The sequence below is a fragment of the Sus scrofa genome, chromosome 11, assembly GCF_054392235.1.
Source record: "Sus scrofa isolate SSC_HxYL_T2T_F1_AM1 chromosome 11, Sscrofa_HxYL_maternal_Yorkshire_Landrace_v2.0, whole genome shotgun sequence".
In the NCBI taxonomy this organism is placed as follows: Eukaryota; Metazoa; Chordata; class Mammalia; order Artiodactyla; family Suidae; genus Sus; species Sus scrofa.
In genome coordinates, this window is record NC_139393.1 from 1,545,409 (window position 1) to 1,570,292 (window position 24,884).

The following is a 24,884-nucleotide window of genomic DNA, read 5'->3' on the forward strand; positions in this document are numbered from 1 at the left end:
AACTGATTAAATGGTAAGCGATTTTGTAAAAATGTTGAAATAATTGCTGCAAGTCAATAAAGAAAAAATGTTTACGGGCAGAGAATACAAGTTCCCCCCCAAATCAAGGAAGCGGGCAGGGGTGGGAAAGCAGCTCTGCCGTCCAGCCTCACGCGACGGGGAAGACGGACTAGGACGCTGCGCATGCGCCAGACTGGCGCTTAAAGGCCCGTGAGTGCGTGTGCGCATGTGGGGGTGGCTGATGCTCCACCTGCCTGCAGGACAGAAGGTCCGCTGATCACTCACCCTAGTCACGCTCATGAGTGTAAGAAAGACATGCAAGGACGTTCAGGGCAGCGTCCTCTGCAGATCGGTGTTGTACACACGTCTTACATCCGGCACCAGGGCACGAAGGCATGAACCGAGGACTGTTTATATCCAGGGCAGGTGGCAGAAGTGGGTGGACCACAGGTACGTGCATCAGAACGGGTGGCATCCCGCAGTAGGAGAGCATTTAACTAGAGCTCAGAAAACCATACAGCACAGAGCTACACAGTGTGCAGGACACACACGTGCAGTGAACGCGAAAGACGCAGAAGACAGAAATTCCAACTCTGGTTTCACTGGGCACAGGAGAGCTCCCACAGGGGCTGTGTCCCTAGTTATTTCCTTAAACTGTGTGGCCCACACAGCCCACCTCTTGGATGTCACAATATCATGGTCTCTATTACAGAAGCTCGAATACAACACACAAGACCTTCAGCTTGGGTGGGGTGGAGAAACTATAAATTTCACATAAAATTCTATAAGGATCCAAAGAAAACCAAAGCACGTGATTTGTGAGGGTAGGAGGACTCAAGATAACTCATTTTTCACTTCTCTCTTTTTTTTAACAATAACCCTCACCTATTCTAACATTTCAGAAATAATGTCTTTGGAAAGTACCCAAAACATATCCAGTTAATTAAATAAATAAATAAAAAACAGGGTAATTCCCTTGTAACGTCAACGATATTAACAGAAGGCATCCGTTTCCACCTCAATCTCTAAGGAAGGGGATTCCCTGCTTAGGGGTTAGGGAGAGAGCAGACAGTTACTAACTGGAAAAGGGTAGGTTTGTGGTCCCCAATTCCTCAAAGAGCAGCAGTGAGATCGCAAAGACAGCCGCTAGAGTCGCTCTGTTGAAGTGCAGAGTTCTAAGTGCGTGACAGTAGATGTGTCATACTTTCTTGTACTTTCAGCCATAACAGTGACCAGTGACCTTTTCTTGGTCTCTTTTTCACCCATAGTTGATTTGTAATGTGCCAGTTTCTGCTGTACAGCAAAGTGACCCAGTCATGCATATATACAGATATATATATATATATATATATATATATATATATATATATATCTGTATTCCTTTTCTCATATTATCTTCCATCATGGTTTATCCCAAGAGACTGGATACAGTTCCTTGTGCTGCACAGTAGGGCCTCATTGCCCATCCAGTCTAAATGTAATAGTTTGCATCTACTAACCAAAACTCCCAGTCCATCCCATTCCCTCCCCACCCCGCCCTGGCAACCGCAAGTCTGTTCTCTATGTCTGTGAGTCTGTTTTCTGTTTTGCAGATAGGTTTGTTTGTGCCATATTTTAGATTCCACATATAAATGGTATCATATGGTATTTGTCTTTCTCTTTCTGACTTCACTTAGTGTAAGAATCTCTAGTTGCATCCATGTTGCTGCAAATGGCATTATTTCATTCTTTTTCAAGGATGAGTAGTATTCCATTGTATATTTGTCCCACACCTTCTTAATCTGTTCGTCTGTCACGGACATTTAGGTTGCTTCTGTGTCTCGGCTATTGTGAATAGTGCTGCAGTGAACATAGGGGTGCAAGTATCTTGTTGAATTATAGTTTTCTCTAGATAAATGCTCAGGTGTGGGATTGCTGGCTCCACCTGGTAATTCCATATTTAGTTTTCTGAGGAACCTCCTTACTTGTGAGTTTCATTAGGTCCCGTCGGTTTATTTTTTTCCTTCTCTGGCCTTGGTAGACTGACCTAAGAAAATATTGGTATGGGCGTTCCCGTTGCGGCACAACGGGAACTCATTTGACTGGTATCCGTGAGGATGCAGGTTAGATTCCTGGCCTCGCTCAGTGGGTCAGGGATCCAGCATTGCCATGGGCTGTGGTGTAGGTCACAGACGTGGCTCGGATCTGGTGTGGCCGTGGCTGTGATGTAGGCCAGCCGCTATAGCTCTGATTCGACCCCTAACCTGGGACTTTCCATATGCTGTGGGTGCAGCCCTGGGGAAAAAAAAAAGAAAAAGCATTTGTATGGTCGATGTTAGAGAATGTTTTGCCTATGTTCTCTTCTAGGAGTTTTGTGGTGCCATGTCTTATATTTAAATCTTTAAGCCATGTTGAGTTTATTTTTGAGGGTGTGAGGGTGTGTTCTAATTTCACTGATTTACTTGGCAGCTGTCCAGTTTTCCCAGCACCACTTGCTGAAGAGCCTGTCTTTTTCCCATTTTCTATTCCTGTCTCCTTTGTCAAAAATTAGTTGACCATGGGTGTCTGGGTTGATTTCTGGGCTCTGTATTCTGTGACATTGGTCCCTACATTTGTTTTTCTACCAGCACCACACTGTCTTGGGGACTGTAGCTTTATAATATTGTCTGAAGTCTGGGAGAGTTATGCCTCATCCTTCATTTTTTCCCCTGAGGATTGCTTTGGCAGTTCTGGGTCTTTTGTGGTTCCATATAAATTTTGGGATTGTTTGTTCTAGTTCTGTGAAAAATGTCATGGGTAATTTGATAGGGATTGCTTTAAATCTGTAGATTGCTTTGGGTAGTATAGCCATTTTAGCAATATTAATTCAGAGTTCCCCTCATAGCTCAGGGGTTAACGAACCTGACTAGCATCCATAAGCATGCGGGTTTGATCCCTGGCCTCACTCAGCGGGTTAAGGATCTGGCATTGCCATGAGCTGTGGTGTAGGTCACAGATGCAGCTCGGATCCCACATTGCTGTGGCTGTGGCTGTGGCTGGCAGCTGTAACTCTGACTGGACTCCTATCCTGGGAACCTTCATATGACACAAGTGTGGCCCTAAGAAGACCAAAAAAACCAAAAATTAATTCTCCCAATCCAGGAGCATGGGGTATCTTTCCACTTCATTGAATCACCTTTAATTTCCTTGATTAATTTTTTTGGTGTGTCTTTTTGCCATTTCTTGGGCCGCTCCCGTGGCATATGGGAGGTTCCCAGGCTAGGGGTCGAATCCTGGATTAATGTTTTATAGTTCTCAGCGTATAAGTCTTTCACCTCCTTGGTCAGGTTTATTCCTAGGTATTTAATTTTGGGGAGTATGGTTTTTAAAGGTATTGCTTTTTATATTATTTTTCTAGTATTTTATTGTTAGTATATAAAAATGCAGTCGATTTTGGATATTAATCTTGTAACCTGCTACTTTGCTTAATTTGTTGATCAGTTCGAGTAGTTTTTGTGAGGAGTCCTTAAGGGTTTCTATATATAGTATCATGCCATCTGCATGACAGTTTTGTCTCTATTCTTCCAAATTTGGATGCCTTTTATTTCTTTTGTTTGTCTGATTGCCGTGGCTAGAACTTCCAATGCTGTGTTGAATAGAAGTGGTGAGAGTGGGCATCCTTGTCTTGTTCCAGATTTTAGTGGGAAGGCTTTCAGCTTTTCTCTGTTGAGTATTATATTGGCTGTGGGTTTGTCATAAATGGCTTTTATGATGTTGAGATATGTCCCCTCTATACCCACTTTGGTAAGAGTTTTTATCATAAATGGATGTTGGATTTTGTCAAGTGCTTCTTCTACGTCTATTGAGATGATCATGTGGTTTTTGACTTTGCTTTTGTTAATGTGGTGAGTGACGTTGATTTGCTTATGTTGAACCATCTTTGTGAACTCGGGATGAACCCCACTTGGTCGTGGTGGATGCTATTTTTTATGTGCTGTTGGATTAGGTTGGCTACATTTTCATTGAGAATTTTTGCATCTATATTCATCAAGATATTGGCCTTTAATTCTCTTTTTGGCAGTATCTTTGGTTTTGGTATTAGGGTGAGGGTGGCTTCATGGAATGCCTTTTGAAGTGTTCCGTCTTCTCCAATCTTTTGGAAAAGTTTAAGAAGGATGGGTATAAGTTCTTTGTGTATTTGGTAGAATTCGCCTGTGAAGCCCCCTGGTCCTGGACTTTTGTTCGTAGGGAGTGTTTTTATTACATATTCAATTCATTTCTAGCGACTGCTCTGTTCAAATTATCTCTTTTTGATTCACTTTTAGTGGGCTGTATGTTTCTGGAAAGTTGTCCATTTCTTCTAGATTGTCAGATACGTTGGCATATAATTGTTCATAGTGTTCTCTTACGGTTTTTTATATTTCTGCGGTATCAATTGAGATCCCTCCTTTTTTACTTCTTACTCTGTTTATTTGCGTTCTCTCTCTCCTTTCTTTTGTGTGAGTCTGGCCAGAGGTTTGCCAATTTTGTTTACCTTTTCAAAGAACCAGCCCTTAGTTTTGTTGATTTTTTTAAATTGTCTTTTTAATCTCTATTTTATTGATTTCTTTTCTGATCTTTATGATTTCCTTCCTTCTGCTAACTAGGTTTTGTTTGTTCTTCTTTCCCAATCCTTTTAGGTGGTAGATTAGGTTGTCAATTTGAGATTCTTCTTTGGGAAAGTCCTGTATTGCTCTGAACGTCCCTCTAAGAACTGCTTTTGTGGCATCCCATAGATTTTGAATGGTTGTGTTTTTGTTCTTATTTGTCTTGAATTTTTTAATTCCCTTTTTTATTTCCTTGTGACCCACTGGTTTTTTAGTAGCATGTTGTTTAGTCTCCGTGTAGTCAGTTTTTTTTCTCATTTCTTTTCCTGTGGTTGATTTCTACTTTCAAGCCATTGTGGTCAGAGGAGATGCTTGAAATAATTCCTATACTCTTAAATTTGCTGAGGTTAGTCTTGTGCCCCAGTATGTGGCCAATCCTAGAGAATGTTCCTTGTGCACTTGAACAGAATGTATATATATTTTTTTCTTGGCTGTTATGTCCTGAAACTATCAATTACGTCTGATTGTTCTATTGTGTCATTTAGGATTTCTGTTGCCTTACTGATTTTCTGTCAGAGGATCTGTCCATTGATGTGAGTGGGGTGTTAAAGCCTCCTACTGTTGTATCCCCATTAATTTCTCCTTTCACGTCTGTTAGTATTTGTAGTATGTTTCGGTGCTCCGGTATTAGGGCTATATATATTGACAAGTATAATATTTTCTTCTTGAGTTGATCTTTTTATCATTAAATTGCATCCTTTTTCCTTTGTGGCCTTTGTTTTCAAGTCTGTTTTGTGTGATATGAGTATTGCATCTCCCCCTTTCCTCCCATTTCTATTTGCATGAAGTATCTTTTTTGAGCTCCTCGCTTTCATTTTATGTGTCCTTTGCCCTAAGGTGGGTCTCTTAAAGGCAGCATATTGTAGGCTCTTGTTTTTTAGTCTGGTCTGCCATTTTATGTATTTTGATTGGAACATTCTGTCCACTGACATTTAAAGTAATTATTGATAAATATGTATTCATGCCATTTTTTGGTGGGTTTTTTGTTTGTCTGTTTCCTTTTAGGGCGGCATGTGCAACATGTGGAAGCTCCCAGCCTAGGGGTCAAATCAGAACTGCAGCTGCTGGCCTACAGCACAGCCACAGCAACACGGGATCTGAGCCGTGTCTGTGACCTACACCACAGTTCACAGCAACACCAGATCCTTAACCTACTGAGTGAGGCCAGGGATCGAACCCACATACTCCTGGATACTAGTTAGTTGGGTTTGTTACCGCTGAGCCACAACAGGAACTCCCCGATTTTATAATTTCAATATCCTTTTTTCATCTTCATGTTTGTCCTTTTCTGTTTCTTGTGTTTATTGTCACTTTCACAAATAGGGTTTTTTTTTTTTCCTTCTTGTTTTTCATCTATATACTTGCTTATTTAAGTGACTACTTTCTAACTGTGGTTTCTTCTATCCTATTTCTTCTTACTTCTTTCCTATTTAGAGGCCTTTCAATATTTCTTTTAGAATGGGTTTATTATTGGCGTTCCCATCATGGCACAGAGGAAACGAATCTGACTGGGAACCATGACATTGTGGGTTCAATCCCTGGCCTTGCTCAGTGGGGTTAGGGATCCAGTGTTGCTGTGAGCTGTGGTGTAGGTCACAGATGCGGCCCAGATCCCATGTTGCTGTGGCTGTGGTGTAGGCTGATGGATACAGCTCCAATTCGACCCCTAGCCTGGGAACCTCCATATGCCGCGAGTGTGACCCAAAAAGACAAAAGACCAAAAAAAAAAAAAGATAGAATGGGTTTATTATTGCTGTATTCTTTTAATTTTTGTTTGAGAAATTCTTGTTATTTCTCCTGCTGTAAAATATTCTCTCTGGGTGGGGTATTCTAGGTTGCACATTTTTCCCTTGCAGAACTTTGAATGCATCTTGCCACTTTCTCCTGGCCTCTAGTGCTTCTGTACAGAGATCAGCTGGTGGCCTTACGGAGGTTCCCTTATAAGTCTTTGTTTTTCTCTCTTGCTGCCTTTCGAGTCCTCTCCTTATCTGTAACTTTTGCCATTTTTATTATACTAACAGTGAGCTTTATTGCATAATTATTGCATGGACGTCCACTCATATAAGTGACGGCTCCGTCTTCCCCAGCTCCTCACAGCCACGTGCCTCCCCTTCCCCCTCTCCCCCCCCCCGACCCGGTACACAGGGGACACTCCGTTGGGGGGGCCTCCTCAGAGGGAAGAGCCCCCCCCCAAGTCATGTGATAAAACAGGGAGCTGCTCATTTGAAGCAAAGCAGAAAAGTGTAGAAGGCCCTGGGACCTGTCCCTGTCCCTGTCCCACACTGACAGCAGGAAGAGCAGCTGAAAGGGCAGGCTCAGGGACCATTCTCAGAGGGATGGCGCCTCCTCCAGGAAGGCCCCCGCCTCAGCCAGGTGCCCCCCCAGTCACAACACACAGCATCCGTCAGGGGAACCTCAGCCAAGACACAGGAACAGCTACTCGGGTGCCCAGCCTCCTGAGAGACGCCCCCGCCCCGCAGGGGGCCTGACGCAGCACAGCCCACCTCCTGACAGGGGACAGTCACCGACTGGAAAGAACCTTTTCCTTCTTTGCCCCAGTAGTTCAGACAGATGCACGGGGGACAAGTCTTTGAATACTGACTTTCAAATAAAAATAAACATTGGGCAGCTCAGAGGAGGCCGGTCTGACCCCGGGCACCTGTGCCACCAGGTGGGTAGCAGGAGCCGAGAGCTGGGAAACCAGCAGGCGCCCGGGGCCCCTGTGATGCCACTGCCGCCGCCGCCGCCGCTGCCAGCCCCGCCGACAAGCAGGGGCTTTGGCGTTTCGCCCCTGGTGTTCCTGGGTTTTCACTGCTGTCAGATTCCCAGACAGAGGCCGCCCACGCCTGAGGGCGCAGTCCTAAGAAGGCAGGCCCCTGGGACGGGCTCACACAGCGGTCCCCAGACACAGCAGCCGCCCGCCACCCCCAGCAGGAAGGGGGAAGGAACCAGAGGCCGAAGGGATGACCCGACGGGTGGCGCCGTGTCCCAAGCGTCGGATGCGCAGCCGAGGCCCCTTCAAGTGGCCTGTCATGCTTTCGGCCGAGCAGTAAAGCCAGACACCTCCTCCGTGGGTGTGTATACCCTCCATCCAGCAGATTTCTTACATGAAAACGTCTGCATCACGAGTTCCCATCGTGGCGCAGCAGAAACGGTCTGACCCGCAGCCGTGAGGACGCAGGTTCCATCCCTGGCCTCGCTCCGTGGGCTAAGGGTCTGGCGCTGCCCTGAGCTGGGCTGTAGGCCGCAGGCGCAGCTCGGATCTGGTGTGGCCCTGGTGCAGGCCGGCAGCTACCGCTCCGATTTGACCCCCCGCGTGGGACCCTGCATATGCTGTGGGTGCGGCCCCAAAAAACAAACCAAAGTGAAGTGTTTACATCAGACGCTTGCTTTGACTTTGGGCATTAACTTAACAACGTACAGCTTCTACGGCCCGGGGACAGTTAAGTTTCTACCTATAGAAATGAGGTTGAGACACATACATAGTCATATTTACATCATATATAGACAGTATTACGTCAGCTCCCCTGTTTGTTATAGTGCCGTCATCCCGTCTTTCTGAAAGAGCCCCGCAGTGCTCTTCTAAACAGAGATCCGAGCTGGGCTTGCTTTTTGTTGCGGCTGAGGTGTGAGGTGTGCGGCAGCTTGATGTGTGGTCTCAGTTCCCAGGCCAGGGATTGAACCAGGCTTCGGCGGTGAAAGCAGTGAGTCTTAACCACTAGACCAGCAGGGAACTCCCTGAGCTTCTCCTTCTTTTAAGTTCAGGGGGTAGTAAGGTCACTCATTTAGTTTCGCAGTAATTTTAGAACCAAATTAAGAATGTCAGTCTTGGGGAATTCCTGGGCGTGGTGCAGCGGAAACGAATCCGACAAGGAACCACGAGGTTGTGGGTTTGATCCCTGGCCTCGCTCAGTGAGTTAGGGAGCTGGTGTTGCCGTGAGCTGTGCTGTAGGTCACAGACTCGGCTTGGACCTGGCGTTGCTGTGGCTGTGGCACGGGCCGGCAGCTGAGGCTCTGATTAGACCCCTAGCCTGGGAGCCTCCATATGCCCTGGGTGTGGCCTTAAAAAAAGAGACAAAAAGAAAAAAAAAGTCAGTGTTGGAACGATGACATGTTTGTTGTTACAAGTTGGGATAATGAAATGTTTTCATTTATCAGTTCTATAAGCATCCGAAAGGTCAGTATACCTAACACTGGTGAGCCTGAAATCCAGCTGTCTTAATGGGCTCCTCTTACAAGGGTGCAGGGCGTTTACAGGGCCAACCAGAAGCCACAAGGGCCACTTTCAATGATCCAGCCTTTAAAAACGTAACCCAAAACATGGCAGCATGATACCCAGAGATAATCAACCAAACTTCATTTATAAAAGCAAAGCACTGGAAGCAGCAGTTAGATCGGCGTTTCTAAGCGGCGTTTGGTTTAGATTGTCTGAACCCCCCAGTGCAGGAGCCTCGCAGAGAAGGAGCAGGAGAGCGACGTGGGGCCGGGGCACAGGACGCCCGGGTGTCCAGACTCGGCTGTGTGGGTGTGAAGCTTAGTGACATCATCAGGATGGGGGACTAGGAGGCCCAAGAGACAAAACTGAAGCAGCGGCTCGCAGCCGGAAAGCCTTTGTGAGCACCCAGAAGCCATCAGGAAGTGGCAGCACCACGGAGCACGGAGCCAAGAACGCTTGCGTCTGGAGAGCTGTCCCCGAGCCGGCACAGCTCAGGGTGCAGAGAGAAGCCCACCACAGCCTCCCCCGTGCTGTGTGTCCACAGGGGGCTGGCAGGGACTGGTCTCTGCCTTCCCTGAGAACACAGGCGGTTCAGTGCCGCTTATTGGATGCAAGGGAGCCTGCAGGGCCGCCTGCAGACACTAGGGGGCGCAGGCGATGCCGGGCGCCTGAAACAGGCCCCAGCAGAGCCTCTAACTGGAAATCACAGAGAAGAGACACAGCCCCAGAAAAGGCCGGAAAGGCCTTCAGCACCTCTAGCCAGGCTGACTGGTGAGTCTCTCCGTGCGGAGTGAGGGCAGAGCGGCGGGGAAAGAAAGCACTTCCGCTTGGAGCCGGATCAGCAGCCTATGACCAGGCCAAATTCAGCGCAGGGCGCACAGCTAAGGATCAGCAGACTGTGACCAGGCCAAATTCAGTCCAGTGCAGAATGGCTTGTACATCTGTTTTTTTGTTTTTTTTTTTTTTTTAATTTTTATTTTCTGTCTTTTTTTTCTAGGGCTGCACCCGCGGCATATGGAAGTTCCCAGGCTAGGGGTCAAATCTGAGCTATTGCTACTGGCCTACACCACAGCCACAGCCACACCAGACCCGAACTGTGTCTGCAACCTACACCACAGCTCACGGACACACCGGATCCTTAACCCACTGAGTGAGGCCAGGGATCGAACCCACAACCTCATCATGGTTCCTAGTCAGATTTGTTTCCGCTGGGCCATGACGGGAGCTCCTACATCTTTGAAAGACTGTGAAATAGACAAAAACCCTTAACGCCTAAAATATTTAATATCTGGCCCTTTATAAAAGAAATTTGCTAACCTGTGTATTTGAAATATTAGCACTCAGACTTTCAGAGACCAACAAAATACTATGTATATTGTCTTAATTTTTATTCTTAGCCTTCAAACCAGGTTATTTCAAGGTGTTAAACTGAGTTATTTCTAAACATTAATGTTCAACTCTGAAAACATTATCTAGCTAATAAATGAACAGTGAACGAGTAAATGATTTCCCGGCCTATGGAAAATAGACAGATCAGTACATGAGGTCTGTAATGAAGTACAGAAATCAAGTTGTAAAACATATCCTAATCGGTCCCTGTTATTAAAATGTGAAGTCTGTAATATCTGACGGAGTTCTGGAGGAATAAATAACCCCCAGACTCCTTGTAACGTTCATCCCCAGTGGTGGGAGGTAAAAAGTTTCAATTTTTACTTTATATACACGCTTATGCTTCTTTTTCTTTCACAAGCGTGAACCACTTTTGAAATTTTGAGAACAACAACAAAATGTTTGACCAAATCCTGTTCCTTTTTTTTCTTTTTAGGGCTGCACCGGTGGCATATGGAAGTTTCTAGGCTAGGGGTCAAATCAGAGCTGCAGCTGAAAGCCTACACCACAGCCACAGCAACTCTGGGATCCGAGCTGCATCTGCGACCTACACCACAGCTCATGGCAATGACGGATCCTTAACCCACTGAGCAAGGCCAGGGATCGAACCTGCCTCCTCTTGGCTACTAGTCAGGTTCATAACCCAGTGAGCCACAATGGAAACTCCTGTTCCTATTTTAAATGTAAACATTATGTTCCAGTTAACTAAAATAAGGATAATAAAGAACCCATGAGGGAGTTCTCGCTGTGGCACCGTAGGTTCGGAATCCTTCCCAGGTTGCTGCGAAGGTAAGGGTTCGATCCCCAGCCCAGTGCAGTGAATTAAGGATCCGGCATTGCTGAAGCTGAAGCCTAGGTCACAGCTGCAGCTTGGATCAATCCCTGGTCCAGGAACTTACATAGGCTGTGGGTGCGGCTGTTTAAAAAAAAAAGACCTTTTGGGGTGTAAAGCAGAGAACTTTGCTCTCACTCTGAAAACAAGAAAAAGCCAGATACGTTACAAAACCATGACTTCTCGAACCTGGCCGAGATCACAGGACACCCCGGCAGCCTCCAGGGTAACGCTGAGAGGCAAATCCTCAGCAGCTCCGAGCCCAACCTCACTGCGAGTTCTCGATTTAGCGCTGTCCTGCTCGTGTTCGGAAGGTCGTTTAAAGCTCGTAACTGCCCGCCCATTCCCAGGGCTCCCGCCGCCGACCTCGGCCTCCGTCTTCAGTTCCAGAGGTTAGAAAACGCCCGTCTCACCGCTCATGAGCCGTAATGCTCTTTAACGTCAGTGCTTGAGACAGGCTTTTCAAGACAGATTGACGTTTCTTGCCAGGCAAGGTCTGATTTCAAATTTGCACTAAGTTCTAGAAATTCAGGCTCCCTTCCTGCACGTGCCCGCACTTCAGCAGAGCATTAGGAAACACCCGGACCCCGCTCCTGCCCGCTGGGCTTTGGGTAGAGGACAGACCTGCCTCAGAGAGCTGCACTCGTGCTTCTGGGGCTGTGACCCTCGGGACGCAGCAAGTCCTACAGTCGGATGGTTTGTAGTTGAAGAATCGTTTGTGTTCATTCACAGGCTCTGTCTCCTGCATTTGAACCATTTCCTATAACAATGATAACTTTCTGTTTATTAAAAAAGTCTCCAGATAGCCTAATTTAATTTTTCCATGGTGATAAGTTTTCTTTTTATAATTGGGAAAAAGGGAGCCGCAAAGAGCTGCTAAGAGGGGCCGGCTAGCGGGACGTCCCGGGCACTAAGACGGCAGGGCCGTGAGGCTGGCGGGGAGCAGGTGCGGCCGCGGCCCTTCCGCTTCAGGGTCTGTTTGTTTTTTGGCTGTACCTATGGGATGCGGACGTCCCGGGGCCAGGGATTGAACCCATGTCAGGCCACCAGGGAACTCCTCGATGCCATTTTCAGAAAGAAGCTTCTCTCAGGTTAGACCTCACATGATAAACAGAACAATTTAAGTCCACTGAGTTATACTCCTGTCTGATAGTCAGAAAGGCAAGAAAGAGTCTAACTTTTAAATAAAAAGCATGATGCAAAACTCTATTTACATTCTAATGTCCAGTGTGTTAGAAAAACAGAGAAAATAAACAGGAAAAATGAAACAAAAATACACAAGAATACTTAAACATTTTTGGAATAGTGGACCTAAACAGGACTTCCATAACCGTTATTCTTTAAAATATGTTTTTAAGGAGTTCCCTTTGTGGTGCAGCGGTTAACGAATCCCACTAGGAACCATGAGGTTGCAGGTTTGATCCCTGGCCTTGCTCAGTGGGTTAAGGATCTGGCGTTGCCGTGAGCTGTGGTGTAGGTCGCAGACACAATTCAGATCCCGTGTTGCTGTGGCTGTGGTGTAGACTGGTGGCTACAGCTCCAATTAGGCCCCTAGCCTGGGAACCTTCATATGCCACGGGAGCCGCCCAGGAAATGGCAGAGACAATACATAAATAAATAAATACATAAGTGAATAAATAAATAAAATGTATTTTTAAGATTATCAGATCGTTAGAAACCCAGTATCACTTAACACACGGTCTCACATCAGGCAGGTGTGATGAGGGCGCCGATTTCCTTGTTTGTTCGGTAAACATACGCTGAGATGAAGATGCATTAGTTGCAAAATTTGAAAGCCAAGTTTGCCCCACGTCATAGAAAGAAATGTGTCAACATGCCCAGAAACCTGTCACGGCCCCGGACGGTGATGAAATCGTGACTTCTCAGGGGACCCTGTGGCCGTGCTGCTCCCGGCGCCTTCAAAACACCCACCCGCCCGCCGGCGCCCGAGCATCCTGCCTCCACTCGGCCCTTGGTAGCAGGTGCCACCCTGCTGGGCCTGGAGTGTCTTGGCTGCGGGGACGGCCCCCGCAGAGCCCTCTCTTAAGGGAAGTTGTTGGAAAAATGAAACGCTGCAAAGGCTCCAAGAAGTGGAAGGGTTTGTCTTAGGCGATTTCTTTCAGCATTTACACAATTTTGTTCGAGAACAAGAACACAACCGCTCATTCGATGGGAAGAAAAACAAAACTAGTGTTAGCTGTTAAGAATGTCTATTGTGCTGTCCCGGCGGTGTGAGCAGAGGCCGTCTGGAGGTCCTGTCACATAAACACAGCCCTGACCTTCAGTGCGTGGTGTCCAGGCCTTCAACCGCCTCTGACCCTGCCGGTTGCCCAAGGAGCTGGAGACAAGTCCTCCCAGCCCCTGACGCCAGCTTCCCCCCACGGCAGGTGCCCCCGACTTACCTGGATGTGCACTGTGCCCTCTACTGCCTCCCGGAGGTCGGAGCACCCGCTGATGAGCGCCAGCTGCTCTTCGGCGCCCAGCGAGCCCTTCAGGGCACCGGACTGCTCCAGCAACTTCATCTCTTTTCTAGAAAGAAGTGGAGAGTGAGCTGTGAGTGTTGAGAAACCGTTCCAATTCAAATCACCCATCTCACGAAGCAGCAGGGGAATGGAAGCAAAACCATTAGGATGGTGACAACCAAAAGAACAGAGGAGAAACCAAGTGTTGGCAAGGACGCGGGGAAGCAGGGCCCCATGTGCTCTTGGCAGATGTAAAAGCTGCAGCCAGTGTGGCAGTCGTTCCTAAGAACAGGAAGAAGATGTGGTACAGATTTACAATGGAATACTACACAGCCATAAAAAGGACAAAACAATGCTATTTGCAGCAGCATGGTTGCAACTAGAGATTCTCATACTAAGTGAAGTAAGTCAGAAAGAGACAAACACCATAAGCTATCACTTATACGTGGAATCAGAACTGTGGCACAAATATACCTTGTACAGAACAGCAACAGATCATGGACATGGAGCGAAGACCTGTGGTTCCCAGGGGTGGGGAGAGGGAGCGGGATGGATGGGGCGTCAGGGGTTGGTACGTGCAGGCTGTCGCATTTAGAATGGCTGGGTGATGGAATCCTGCCACACAGCACTAGGCCCTGGGTGTGACTGGGTCGCATTGCTGTACAACAGAAATTGAAGGAACACTGTAAATCAGCTACACTGTAATACTAAAAAATAGGACCATCATGAGCCAGCAATTCCACTTCCAGGTAGACACCCCAAAATGAGAAGCTGGGCCTGGCACATCCGCACCCCGTGTGCATGGCAGCACTGCTCCCAGTGGCCGGGTCCTGCATCCGCGGCTGCAGCTGGTCCTCCCAGGTGTCTGGGATCCACCGAGACATCCAGGTGCAGCCGTCCGCACCACCTACCCTGCTCGGAAGCCTCAGAATGAGGGTTCGTGTGCGAACCGCACGACCTCTGAGTCGTCTCATCCTTGCCCGCCGCTCCCTCCCTTCCCATTCTCCGCGTCTCAGTCGTCTAGGGAGGTGTGGGGGGCATTCTGGCTGTCTGTCCTCCTCTGCAGTTCCTGCTCCTTGACGCTCCCCTGAATTTCAGGCACTGCCCGTTCCTCTGGTGCCGCTTGCCTCCTGCAGGCACCGGGAGGTACTGCTGCCCAAGCACTGATCTGAACTCTGAGCTTGGACATTTTTAGCTCACTCGGTATGGATTTGGGCTCCAGGACGCCAAGAGGGTGGTTTATGGTTACAGATTCTCAGAGAAACCCCTTCTCCCCTCCACCCAGAGGCCCGTGTGTGGGTTCTGTCTTCCTAGCTCTCCTTCAGCAGCAGTGCAGCCCTCTCAGTCATGGTTCGTTGGGGAGCTCCGAGTCCACCCGCCCTCTGCGCAGAGCAGGCTCTGCCGGGAGAAGCCCTGGGGTCGCAGAACCGGCAACCCACCCAGAGCAGCAGCAGCGTTCACGACTCTCCCAGGATCTGTGTCCCAGATTTGGTCTCTGAGAAGTTACATTATTGTCCTGCCAGCTCAGCAATGCATTGTAAAGAACGTATACATTTACTGAATATTTTTAAGTATTTAAAGTGGACAGGATAGGAGTTCCCGTCATGGTGCAGTGGTTAACGAATCCAACTAGGAACCATGAGGTTGCAGGTTCGATCCCTGGCCTTGCTCCGTGGGTTAAGGATCCGGTGTTGCTGTGAGCTGTGGTGTAGGTTGCAGACTTGGCTTGGATCCCGCGTTGCTATGTCTGTGGCGTAGGCTGGTGGCTACAGCTCCCATTCGACCCCTAGCCTGGGAACCTCCATATGCCGCAGGTGTGGCCCTAGAAAAGGCAAAAATAAATAAATAAATAAATAAAACGGACAGGATATTCCAGATTCCCAGACCCTAAGCTCTGAACGGTTTAAAAGTCTGAAGTCTGCTATTCCTGGAGTTCCCGTCGTGGCTCCGTGGAAACAAATCTGACCAGTATCCATGAGGGCACAGGTTTGATCCCTGGCTTCTCTCATTGGGTGAAGGAGCCAGTGTTGCCATGAGCTGTGGTTTAGGTCAGATGAGGCTCAAGTCTGGCATGGCTGTGGCTGGCGGCTACAGTTCCAATTTGACCCCTAGCCTGGGAACCTCCATATGCAGCCCTAAAAAGACTTTAAAAAAAAAAGTCTGCTATTCCCGATACTGTGTATATTTAAATTTCACAAGCAGAGGGAACTACTCGCCTTCATCTTAGCAACGTGGTGTTACTCGGGTGCCGAGATCTACTGTACAAAGAAATGCCTAGCGGTTATTAACAGATTACGGCATGGCTCCTGTTCATGAGCAGAGAGAAAAGCAATCCTGATGTTTAGGATTCTCACTTTGCTTTCCAGTTCTGTTCATTTGGGGGGGGGGGGGGAAGATACATAAATAATACCTGAACTCTCCTCAATGCAACAAACTTAGTCTTAAAAACAGGGAACCCTGACCCCCCACTGGGCCACACACCCAGTCCCCATGGAGATGTCACCTGCACCTCTGTCCCTGTGCCCTGAACGGGCCCTCAGAGCCGCGACGGCCGAGGCTGGGCATGGGGACCACCAGTAACAGTGGGCTACGTGCCCCCCACAGGACCGGCGTAAGAACGCTCGCCTCGGAGCTGCCACCAGGCGGAACGTCACCTCCGTCCCCTGCCGCAGCGGGGAGAGCCGAGGAGCTTCACGCGGCGCCCCGCGCCTCCTGCAGTGTTTTTCTGAGAAGGAGAAAGAGGTGCGAAGGTGGAGCATCGTCCCTTTCTGCCGTCGCCAACCGCGACCGACCCCCAGGCGTGTGCTGCTTGTCATTTTTTAAATCACAGGTGTTTAGCCAGCAACCTCCCACCACCCTTTCCTTGTGTGCAGAACTCCCAAGGGGTTTTAACACCAAAGCCCGTAACACAGGGACACACGGAACCCGCCTCGTCCTCCGGGAGCTGGGCCGCGCTCACCCGTCAAGCACCCTCTGTGTCAGGTTAGGTTGAACCGTGGGAACAGGGCCCCGTGTTCCTCGGGAGCTTGCTTCTCAGACCTTCCGGCGATGTCGCCGGGCAGCGGGGCAGGGGCCCCTGCAGGGCGGACTCGGGTCCAGAATCTGCATCAGCACTTTGACCTCAAGGCCCCTTTGCCCCGAGGGGCAGCGGCGCAGATGGGGAGAGCTGTGCACCCTGGGGACCCGGCCATCAGGACCCCGGGGGACAGAGGACGGGTCTCGGGAGCTTTTCCACGTCCTCTTCAAGTCAGCAGATCTGCACGAACCAAACCCGGCCGTTGGGGAACGGGGCGTCCCAGTTACGCTCGTTCCAGTTTTTCTCATTGACTGTTTGGAAGAACTTCTGCTTCAAGCTCTGCAGACGACGGACATCCATACCTGGGAAAGATGCGACTCCCACCCGGCTTCTCGACCTCCCAGGCCAGCACCTGGCAGCGCTGACGACTACGAAGAGCCATTGAGCTAAGACCCCGGCCCCTCGAGTGCCCTAGTGGGTGGCTGTAATGCGCCAGCGTCTCCTCTAGAGGGCAGCGTAGCACCAGGACCCAAGATATTTGCATCCCAACCTCAGCCAAAGTTTTAAAATTTTTCTTCTTTTTAGGGCCGCACCTGTGGCATAGGCAAGTTCCCAGGCCAGAGCTGCAGCTTCTGGCTTACGCCACAGCCATGGCAACATTGGCTCAAGCTGCATCTGCAACCTGTGCCGCAGCTTGGAGCAACACGGGGTCCTTAACCCACTAAGTCACAATGGGGACCCCTGTGTTATTATTTTAAATCAGAGAAGAGGAAATGTCAACAACCACCAGCGTGGGACATGATATATAAATATTTTTATATTTTTATTTTTGAGATTTTATTCAAAAGGAGCATTTATTCATTTAAGAAGATAAGAACTTATCAGAGAGAGAAAACACACATATTTGCCAAACAGAAGAATCCGCTCCCAGGTCAGATCGTAAGCCCACGTGTAGGAACGGGTAATGAACTGGGTTTGGGTTATGAACTTTGTAATGACAGCTGTCTTTATGCATGTATTTCCTTAACTAAAAGGTTTAAACTGGGAGTTGCCTGGTGGCACAGTGGGTTCAGGATCCGGCATTTGTCACAGGTTTGATCCCTGGCCTTTCACTTTCATCCACATGGGTGCAGCCAAAAAAACAAAGTTTAAGCTCTGACCACCTAGGCCCTTAGCTGTTTCAGAGTATCACCGGTGCTGTGCCCACTTTCTGCCCTGCACCCCTGCACCCTGGCCCCACGGCCTGCTTCCTGCCTGCAGCTGGCCCCACACCTAATGCAGGTGCCTGGGAACAAAGGCCGTGGCTCCCATTTCTTTGGCAACCTCAGTGTGGGCCTGTTATGAACCCAAGGGAATTCTGGCAGGTGTTCTGCTTCCCAGCCTCTCCCTGAGGACTGAGTCGCGGGGGCAGCTCGAGGTGGGAAGAGGGGTGGGCAGAGCCGGGAGGACCACTGTGGAAAGCTCTCGGGAGGCCTGTCCATGGAAATGCACTGGCGGAAGAAAGTGGCTGCATCCGTCCCGCAGGCAGGCCCCCCGGCCCAGGCCCCGCTGCCCTGCTGTCACCCCCTCGGGTGCCCTGAGGTCTCTCTTTCCTTAACAATGGCAGCATCGGGATGGGGGGCTGGGGGGACACCTGCTTCAGCCCAGTCTGTCAGTTCCCCCTGCATGTGCACGGGGCAGCAGGCAGCAGGCGCTGACGAGAGCATCCTCTGCCCTCCCAGGACTCAGCTCCTGCCTCCACCCCTCCCTTCCCTGGGGAGGCACGCGCCCACGTGCCCGAGGCCACAGGACGGGACATCCGTGAAGCCTTAGAGCCCAACAGCAGTCGCTCCTGACCCCACATCCAGAGACACTCCGAGTGACTGGTTTCTCCCTGTACAATTAGCAGAGTTCCCACGGTGGCACAGTGGGTTAAGAACCTATGGTGTAGGTTGCAGCAGTAGCAGCTCAATGCACCCCCTGGCCCAGGAACTTCCATGTGCCTCGGGTGTGGCCAAAAGAAAATAAAAATTATTTTTAAAATGTACAATGAGCATGCGTAACTTCTACAAATCTGAGCCAGCAAAGCCGTTCCTGTTTGGGAAGAGGAGTAAGCACCTGAAATGAAACAATCATCTGAACGGTCCTGATGACAGCCAAGGGACAGCATGACCCGTGAACACACTGACACATGAGGTTCAACGACCTGCGGAACCCACAGCCCAAGGGGTCACATCTGGCGAGGACACTCCAGGCCACCTCTGACCTCCTCAGCCCTGCAGACAGGCTCCCGGCCGCCCTCTAGTCTTTACTGGCCTCCAGGTCAACTCTGGAAACCTCTCCATGAACGTATTACATGGTTTTCTTAGCTTTACACCAAATTGCACACATTTTTTGGTGACTGTGGCAGACCCCGATGGGAGGAGTCGGGGACCATCCTGTGATCTTTCAGCCCCAGGTCTTCCAGCCGGAGCCACGTGCACGACTCAGAGGAACCCACCAATCCAGAGGCATCCCGACCAGAGCTGGGTCCAAGACACCGGAGGTGTGCAGGGCGCTGGGTGTCGAGTCAAAGACAAGCTAGAGACCCAGTTCCTGGCCCGGGACGCTCAGTTGCTCGGGGGACGGGGCAGCGATCACCTTTGCCGTTAGGTCCAGATCCACACACGAGGTGGACTCGGGCCCCGAGGGACCTCGCTCGGGGGAGAGACGGCAGTAAAGGAGCTGAGACGAGGGCTTCACCCAGACAGCGCTTTCCGACGGGGCTCCAGCCCCACAGGCAGCCAGTCCTCTGCCCCGAGCGGGGCCGTCCCTGAGGTGTCACCCTGGCCCGGGCCGGGGTCCTGGTCTTGCGGCCAGAACGGCCCCCTCGCCGCATGGAAGCGAGACCGCACCCGAGTCACGAGGGTTAAAACACTCCCGATTCACGGGTCCACGGCACCACTTGCTTCACCTGATTTTTGTTTTTCTTCTTAAAATACATTCATCTCAGATTTTTGAGGCCTCATATGTGCCAAGCACCGAGCCCACAAGGGGAACAAAAGCCCAGCAGTGAAGCATCTGCCCAAGGTTGGCTACTCTGCTGGTGCAAGATGGACTTATGGCAAGTTTTAAGTCACTGACTTTCCCACCCTGTTAGGAAAAGACTAGTCTTAGATGACAGCCTGTTTGTTTGTTTTTTTAATTCACTGAGATCTCTTGCCATGATATTGTGTAATTAATCTTGCAATTTTTTTTTTTATCATTTTGCTTTTTAGGGCCACATCTGTGGCATCAGGCTAGGGGACATATTGGAGCTACAGCTGCCGGCCTACACCACAGCCACAGCAACACGGGATCCGAGCCACGCCTGTGACCTACACCACAGCCACAGCAACGCCAGATGCTTACCTCCCTGAGTCGAACCCACATTCTCTGGGGTGCGAGTCGGGTTCGTAACCCGCTGAGCCACAATGGGAACTATTTCAAAAATCAACTTTTGGAGTTCCCATTGTGGCTTGTCTGTAATGAACCCAACTAGTATCCTTGAGGATATGGGTTCAACCCCTGGCTTGTCTCAGTGGGTTAAGAATGCAGTGTTGGGAGTTCCCGTTGTGGCGCAGCGGAAACAAATCCAACTAGGAGACATGAGGTTGCGGGTTTGATCCCCGGCCTCACTCAGTGGGTTCAGGATCCGGTGTTGCCACGAGCTGTGGCATAGGTCGCAGATGCGGCTCAGATCCCGCGTTGCCCTGGCTGTGGTGTAGGCCGGCAGCTGCAGCTCTGATTGGACCCCTAGCCTGGGAACCTCCATGTGCCATGGGTATGGCTCTAAAAAGAGAGAAAGACCAAAAAAAAAATTTTTTTAATTTAGAAAAAAGAAAAAAACTAATTATAAATTCTCCATATTCTCCCTGATTCCTGAAAGGACTTTAAAAGTGTCCAAAATCTTTCATGATACACCTTAAAAATAAGGCCTAGTAACACAAACACCCCAAGAAACAGAACAAAGAACTTTTCAAGTAGGCATCTTAGTTTTCTCTTGGTTACAGCGGAGCAGGAATTGTGTCTACAAAATAAAAGCTGTGGCAACAGAACTGAAGCGTGGAGTCAGTGAACCAGAGTCCGCTGTGCCCACGTGGCCTGAGTGAGCAGGACGACTTCTGAACGGCTGAAAAAGGAACCGAAGTGACAGGACTTTGTGACATGTGAAAGCGACTGTCACTGCCCTAAGTTTGCTGGGACCCAGGCCTGCCCTGGGCTTGCCTGCTGCCTGGCTTGCCCGCTGCCCGGCTCGCCCGCTGCCCGGCTCGCCCGCTGCCTGGCTTGCCTGCTGCCCGGCTCACCGGCCACAAGGGGGAGCAGCTGTAGAGACCACGGACCCTGAGAAGGCCTTTCCAGCAGGGCGGGCGGCGGGGAGCGGAGGCTGTGCTGCCTGCCACCCTGGAAGGTGATGAGCTCATGTCTCCGCTCCAAACCCCAACCCAACACATTGGCCAGAAACCCAGTTACAAGGCCGGGGCTGCTGAAGGCCCGCGTCACCGTAGCTGCCCCCCGACAGGGACTCCCCGGGTCCTTCCTCAGACGGAGTCCGCGTGGCTTTACCGTAAGTTCCCTGCATCCCTTTCAGCTCTTCCCCCATCTCGGCTTTACCTTGTCGGTGCATCGGCTCCTACATCCTGCGGCCAAATACAATTCATCTATGACGGCGAGACGAGCACAACTTCAAACACAAGGTTTTTCTCTGCGCATTGGGGTCCCGCCCCGCCTCCGTGTGGGCCGCGCCCCCGCGTCAACCACGCGACCTCCTCAGCAGAGACCCTGCCTTCTCCGTCCTGAAAGGGGCGATGACCCGGCACCGTGCCCCACGCGGACCTGCACTGCATCAGGTGTCAACGGGAAACCGGGCAGGACGCTGCGTGGCTCCCGGTGCAAAGGCCTCCTGTGTCCCCCGCTCCTCGTTTTAGGAAACAGGCTCCACTCAGCTGCCGACCCGCCCTGCGCCGCAGAAGACACATCCAGGCAGCCGCCAGCCAGGGAAGGGGGGCCGCAGAGACGGGAGGACCAGTCCGGAGACCCAGGCGGAGCCTTGCGGCGGGTGCTGCTCCCTCAGGGATGCAGCGAACGGAGCTCTTCCCCCGATGCAGGCCCTGCCCCGGGGGACGCTGGGACCCCAGATGCCAGGTCTGCCCTGGGACCTCACCACCAACTGGTCAGATAACCGTCACACACCCCAAATCTTGCCTTTAAAAACTTCTCCCCCAAACCATCGGGGACTTTGGGGGTTTTATCGGCCCTGCAGCGAACTCTCCCCTGCCCCGAGCTCCAGCTTTCATTTGGCCTCACTGTGCGTCGGGCTCAGGAACTTGCGTTTGGTGACACGGGATTGTCAGGGCAGTAACTTTTCTGTGTTACCATATTATCGTGTTGCCGCGGTATCATGTCACTGAGAGTGAACTGTGATGCTCAACTCCGGACTTTGGGTGATGATGTGTCATGAAGGTTCATCTCCTGAAACAAATGTACCGCCTGGTGGGGGTGTTGATAATTCGGGGGCTGTGCATGTGTTTTGGGGGCAGGGGGTCTCAGGAAATCTCAACGTCTCTCCTAAATTTTGCTGTGGACCTAAAACTGTTCTAAAAAGTAAAACTTTTTTTCGCTTTTTATAGCCGTACCTGTGGCACATGGAAGTTCCCAGACGAGGGGTCAAATCGGAGCGGCAGCTGCCGCCTACACCACAACCACAGCAATGCTGGATCCTTAACCCGCGGAGCGAGGCCAGGGATCAGACCCACGTCCTCGCGGATACTAGTTGAGTTTGTTACCACTGAGCCAGTCTGAACTCCGGTAAAATCTATTTTAAAAAGAGAAAACCTAGGCATTTTTCAAAAGGAGCTGTTTCATTGAAAAAATATTTGTTGACTGAAAAATAAAAGAAGCCAGCAAAGGGCAGGGCTGCCTAAGGGCCTGGCCGGACCCCCGGTCAGGAGCGAAGGAGACAGAGCCACACCGGGTCACTGTCTAAACCCAGGAGGGTGGCGGAGCAAACACTCAGTGGACACGGCGCAGTCCCCTGTAGGCCCAGGCTTCCCACAGGTTTAGGGCCACCCACGTCCAAGCTCACCCAGATGACCCGACACAAAAGGCAGCAAAAGGGAGCAGGTTTTTCACCCCAAAACGTGCCGCCTTGTCACGAGGACAGCTTTGAGCTAAAGGCAGGACACTCTAGCCGGTTCAGCAAACCCAGGGAGACGGTCCTGGGACCTCCGATCCACACCCGGCCCTCTGGGGGGGGGGCACAGGTGACACGAGGACTTAACTGATGGGGGCGGGGCGGGGCTGATGGAGTGGCTCCGAGTCGAGGGCAGGAAGGCCCAGCTCTCTGGAGCGGAATCAGAATCTCAGCTGTTCAACACCTGGGTCGATGGAGTTCCCTGGTGGCCCTGGTGGCCACGCAGTCATGGCTGTGCTGAGGGTTCAGTCCCTGACCCGGGAACTTCCACATGCCATGGGCGCAGCCAAAAAAGAATGGGGGAAACAACCCACATGGGTAAGAAAGGTTTTCTGTAAAGGGCCAAAGAGTAGTAGTTTCGGCTTTGTGGCCACACGATGTCACTGTTACATATTTTTCTTTTTCCTTTTAATCCTTAAAAATGCAAAAACCGGAGTTCCCATCGTGGTGCAGTGGTTAACGAATCCGACTAGGAACCATGAGGTTGCTGGTTTGATCCCTGGCCTTGCTCATTGGGTTAATGATCTGGCATTGCCGTGAGCTGTGGTGTAGGTCGCAGACGCAGCTCGGATCCTGTGTTGCTGTGGCTCTGGCGTAGGCCGATGGCTACAGTTCCGATTCGACCCCTAGCCTGGGAACCTCCATATGCCGCGGGAGCGGCCCAAGAAATGGCAAAAAGATTAAAAAAAAGTAAAAAAAAAATTGCAAAAACCAACCATACACTAAGCACGCTGCCTGCTGGCCGGGTTCACCTGCCCGGATCCTGACACACCAAACACGGTCCTGACGGGATTCCTTTCGAATGAGCTGCTGCTTTAGCTCCCCTCTCCCTGCAGACAGGAGGGGTAGGGGTCAGGGGTCTCGGCCTCCAGGGCTAGGAGTTCCCTGGTGGCCCAGTGGTTAAAAACCTGATGTCAGCTGTGGCATCTGTTTGAGCCCTGGTCTGGGACTCCAGCATGTCACGGGGGTGGCAGAAAAACAAAAATCAAAACAGAAACCCTTCAGTGTGTGCCCAGTGCACAGAAGGTGCTCAGTCAGGATCTATGAATGAATGCAAGTAGGATGAAGCCAGGGGGGCAAATGCTTTTACTTCCAGCTCCCTGAGGATTTCTGGGGAAAAGGCACTGGTGTTTCCCCACAAGGTCTCCCTGAATCCCGGCTGCCACCGCCCCGGAGCCACACCCAGGCAGGAGGGACGGCTGAGCTCCCACCCCTCAAGGGTGGAGCACTCTGCAGCACCCAGTCTTGTAGAGCCTGCAGCTCCTCCCCAGATCTTGTCTTCCTCATCCCACCCCATCCCTCACTGGTTTCTCCCGGAAGCACTGACTTTTTTTTTTTTTTTTTTTTTTCTTTTTAGGGCGGCACCTGCAGCATACGGAAGTTCCCAGGCTAGGGAGAGAATTGCAGCTGCAGCCGTGGGCCTGCACCACAGCCACGTCACCACAGGATCCAAGCTGCGTCTGTGACCTACACCACAGCTCCCGGCAACACCGGATCCTTAACCCACTGAGCAAGGCCAAGGATGAAACCTGCATCCTTATGGCTACAAGCCAGACTCGTTTCCACTGAGCCACAACAGGAACTCGGTGGAAGCACTTTCTAAACAAATCCCTGGCCTCTGATTCTGAGGCACCCAAGGTATGGCCAGCCCCGGGGACTGTCATGATCAGATATAGCAGAAAGCAACTGTGCTAAACGCCCAGAAGCTTGAAAAGTGGAACCACAAGGAGAAACTCCTCATAACGAGCAGGTATATTGGGAAAGAAGCAAACAGGACTTCTAAAGTGAATGTTTTATAAAATATATTTGATTTACAATGTTGTGCCAATTTCTGCTGTAGAGCCAAGTGACTCACGTAAACAGTAGGACTGTGTGTGTGTGTATATACAATATACATTCTTTTTTGTGTATTATTTGACATCGTGGTCTGTCCCAGGAGACTGGACCGAGATCCCTGTGTTATAAGTGTTAACATAAGCTCCGTGAATGGCTTATTTTTTTTTCTTTTAAAACATGTTTATTGAGCTTAGAGTTATGCCCAGAGCTGAAGGTGTTATGATGAACTAGATGAAGCCCTTGCTTTCACAAAGGATGGCACCTTGAGTCACAGGCCGGAGAGCCTGGCAGAGGGATTGGGAGAACTTGACTGGGAAAAATTGCTTCCTCGCTGCAAAC

At 50.4% G+C, this 24,884-nt stretch overlaps 1 protein-coding gene and 1 long non-coding RNA gene across 7 annotated transcripts in view; one reads left to right on the forward strand and one right to left on the reverse strand.

The window, feature by feature from the left end:
• CRYL1 (crystallin lambda 1) overlaps positions 1-24,884 on the reverse strand; it is an 80,661-nt gene that overhangs the window by 50,434 nt on the left and 5,343 nt on the right. For 3 of the 6 annotated variants that reach the window (XM_084981137.1, XM_084981136.1, XM_021065153.2), the window contains exons 3-4: positions 13,978-14,161; positions 13,444-13,570 (exon numbers count right to left, since the gene is read on the reverse strand). In XM_084981137.1, the coding sequence (XP_084837263.1) occupies positions 13,444-13,570; positions 13,978-14,159 (309 nt within the window). In that variant the 5' untranslated portion in view covers positions 14,160-14,161. 6 annotated transcript variants of the gene reach the window in all.
• On the forward strand, positions 5,930-8,634 carry LOC146398454 (uncharacterized). Its single transcript, XR_014818928.1, has 2 exons — positions 5,930-6,196; positions 6,243-8,634. It is a non-coding gene; the product is annotated as an uncharacterized LOC146398454 (long non-coding RNA).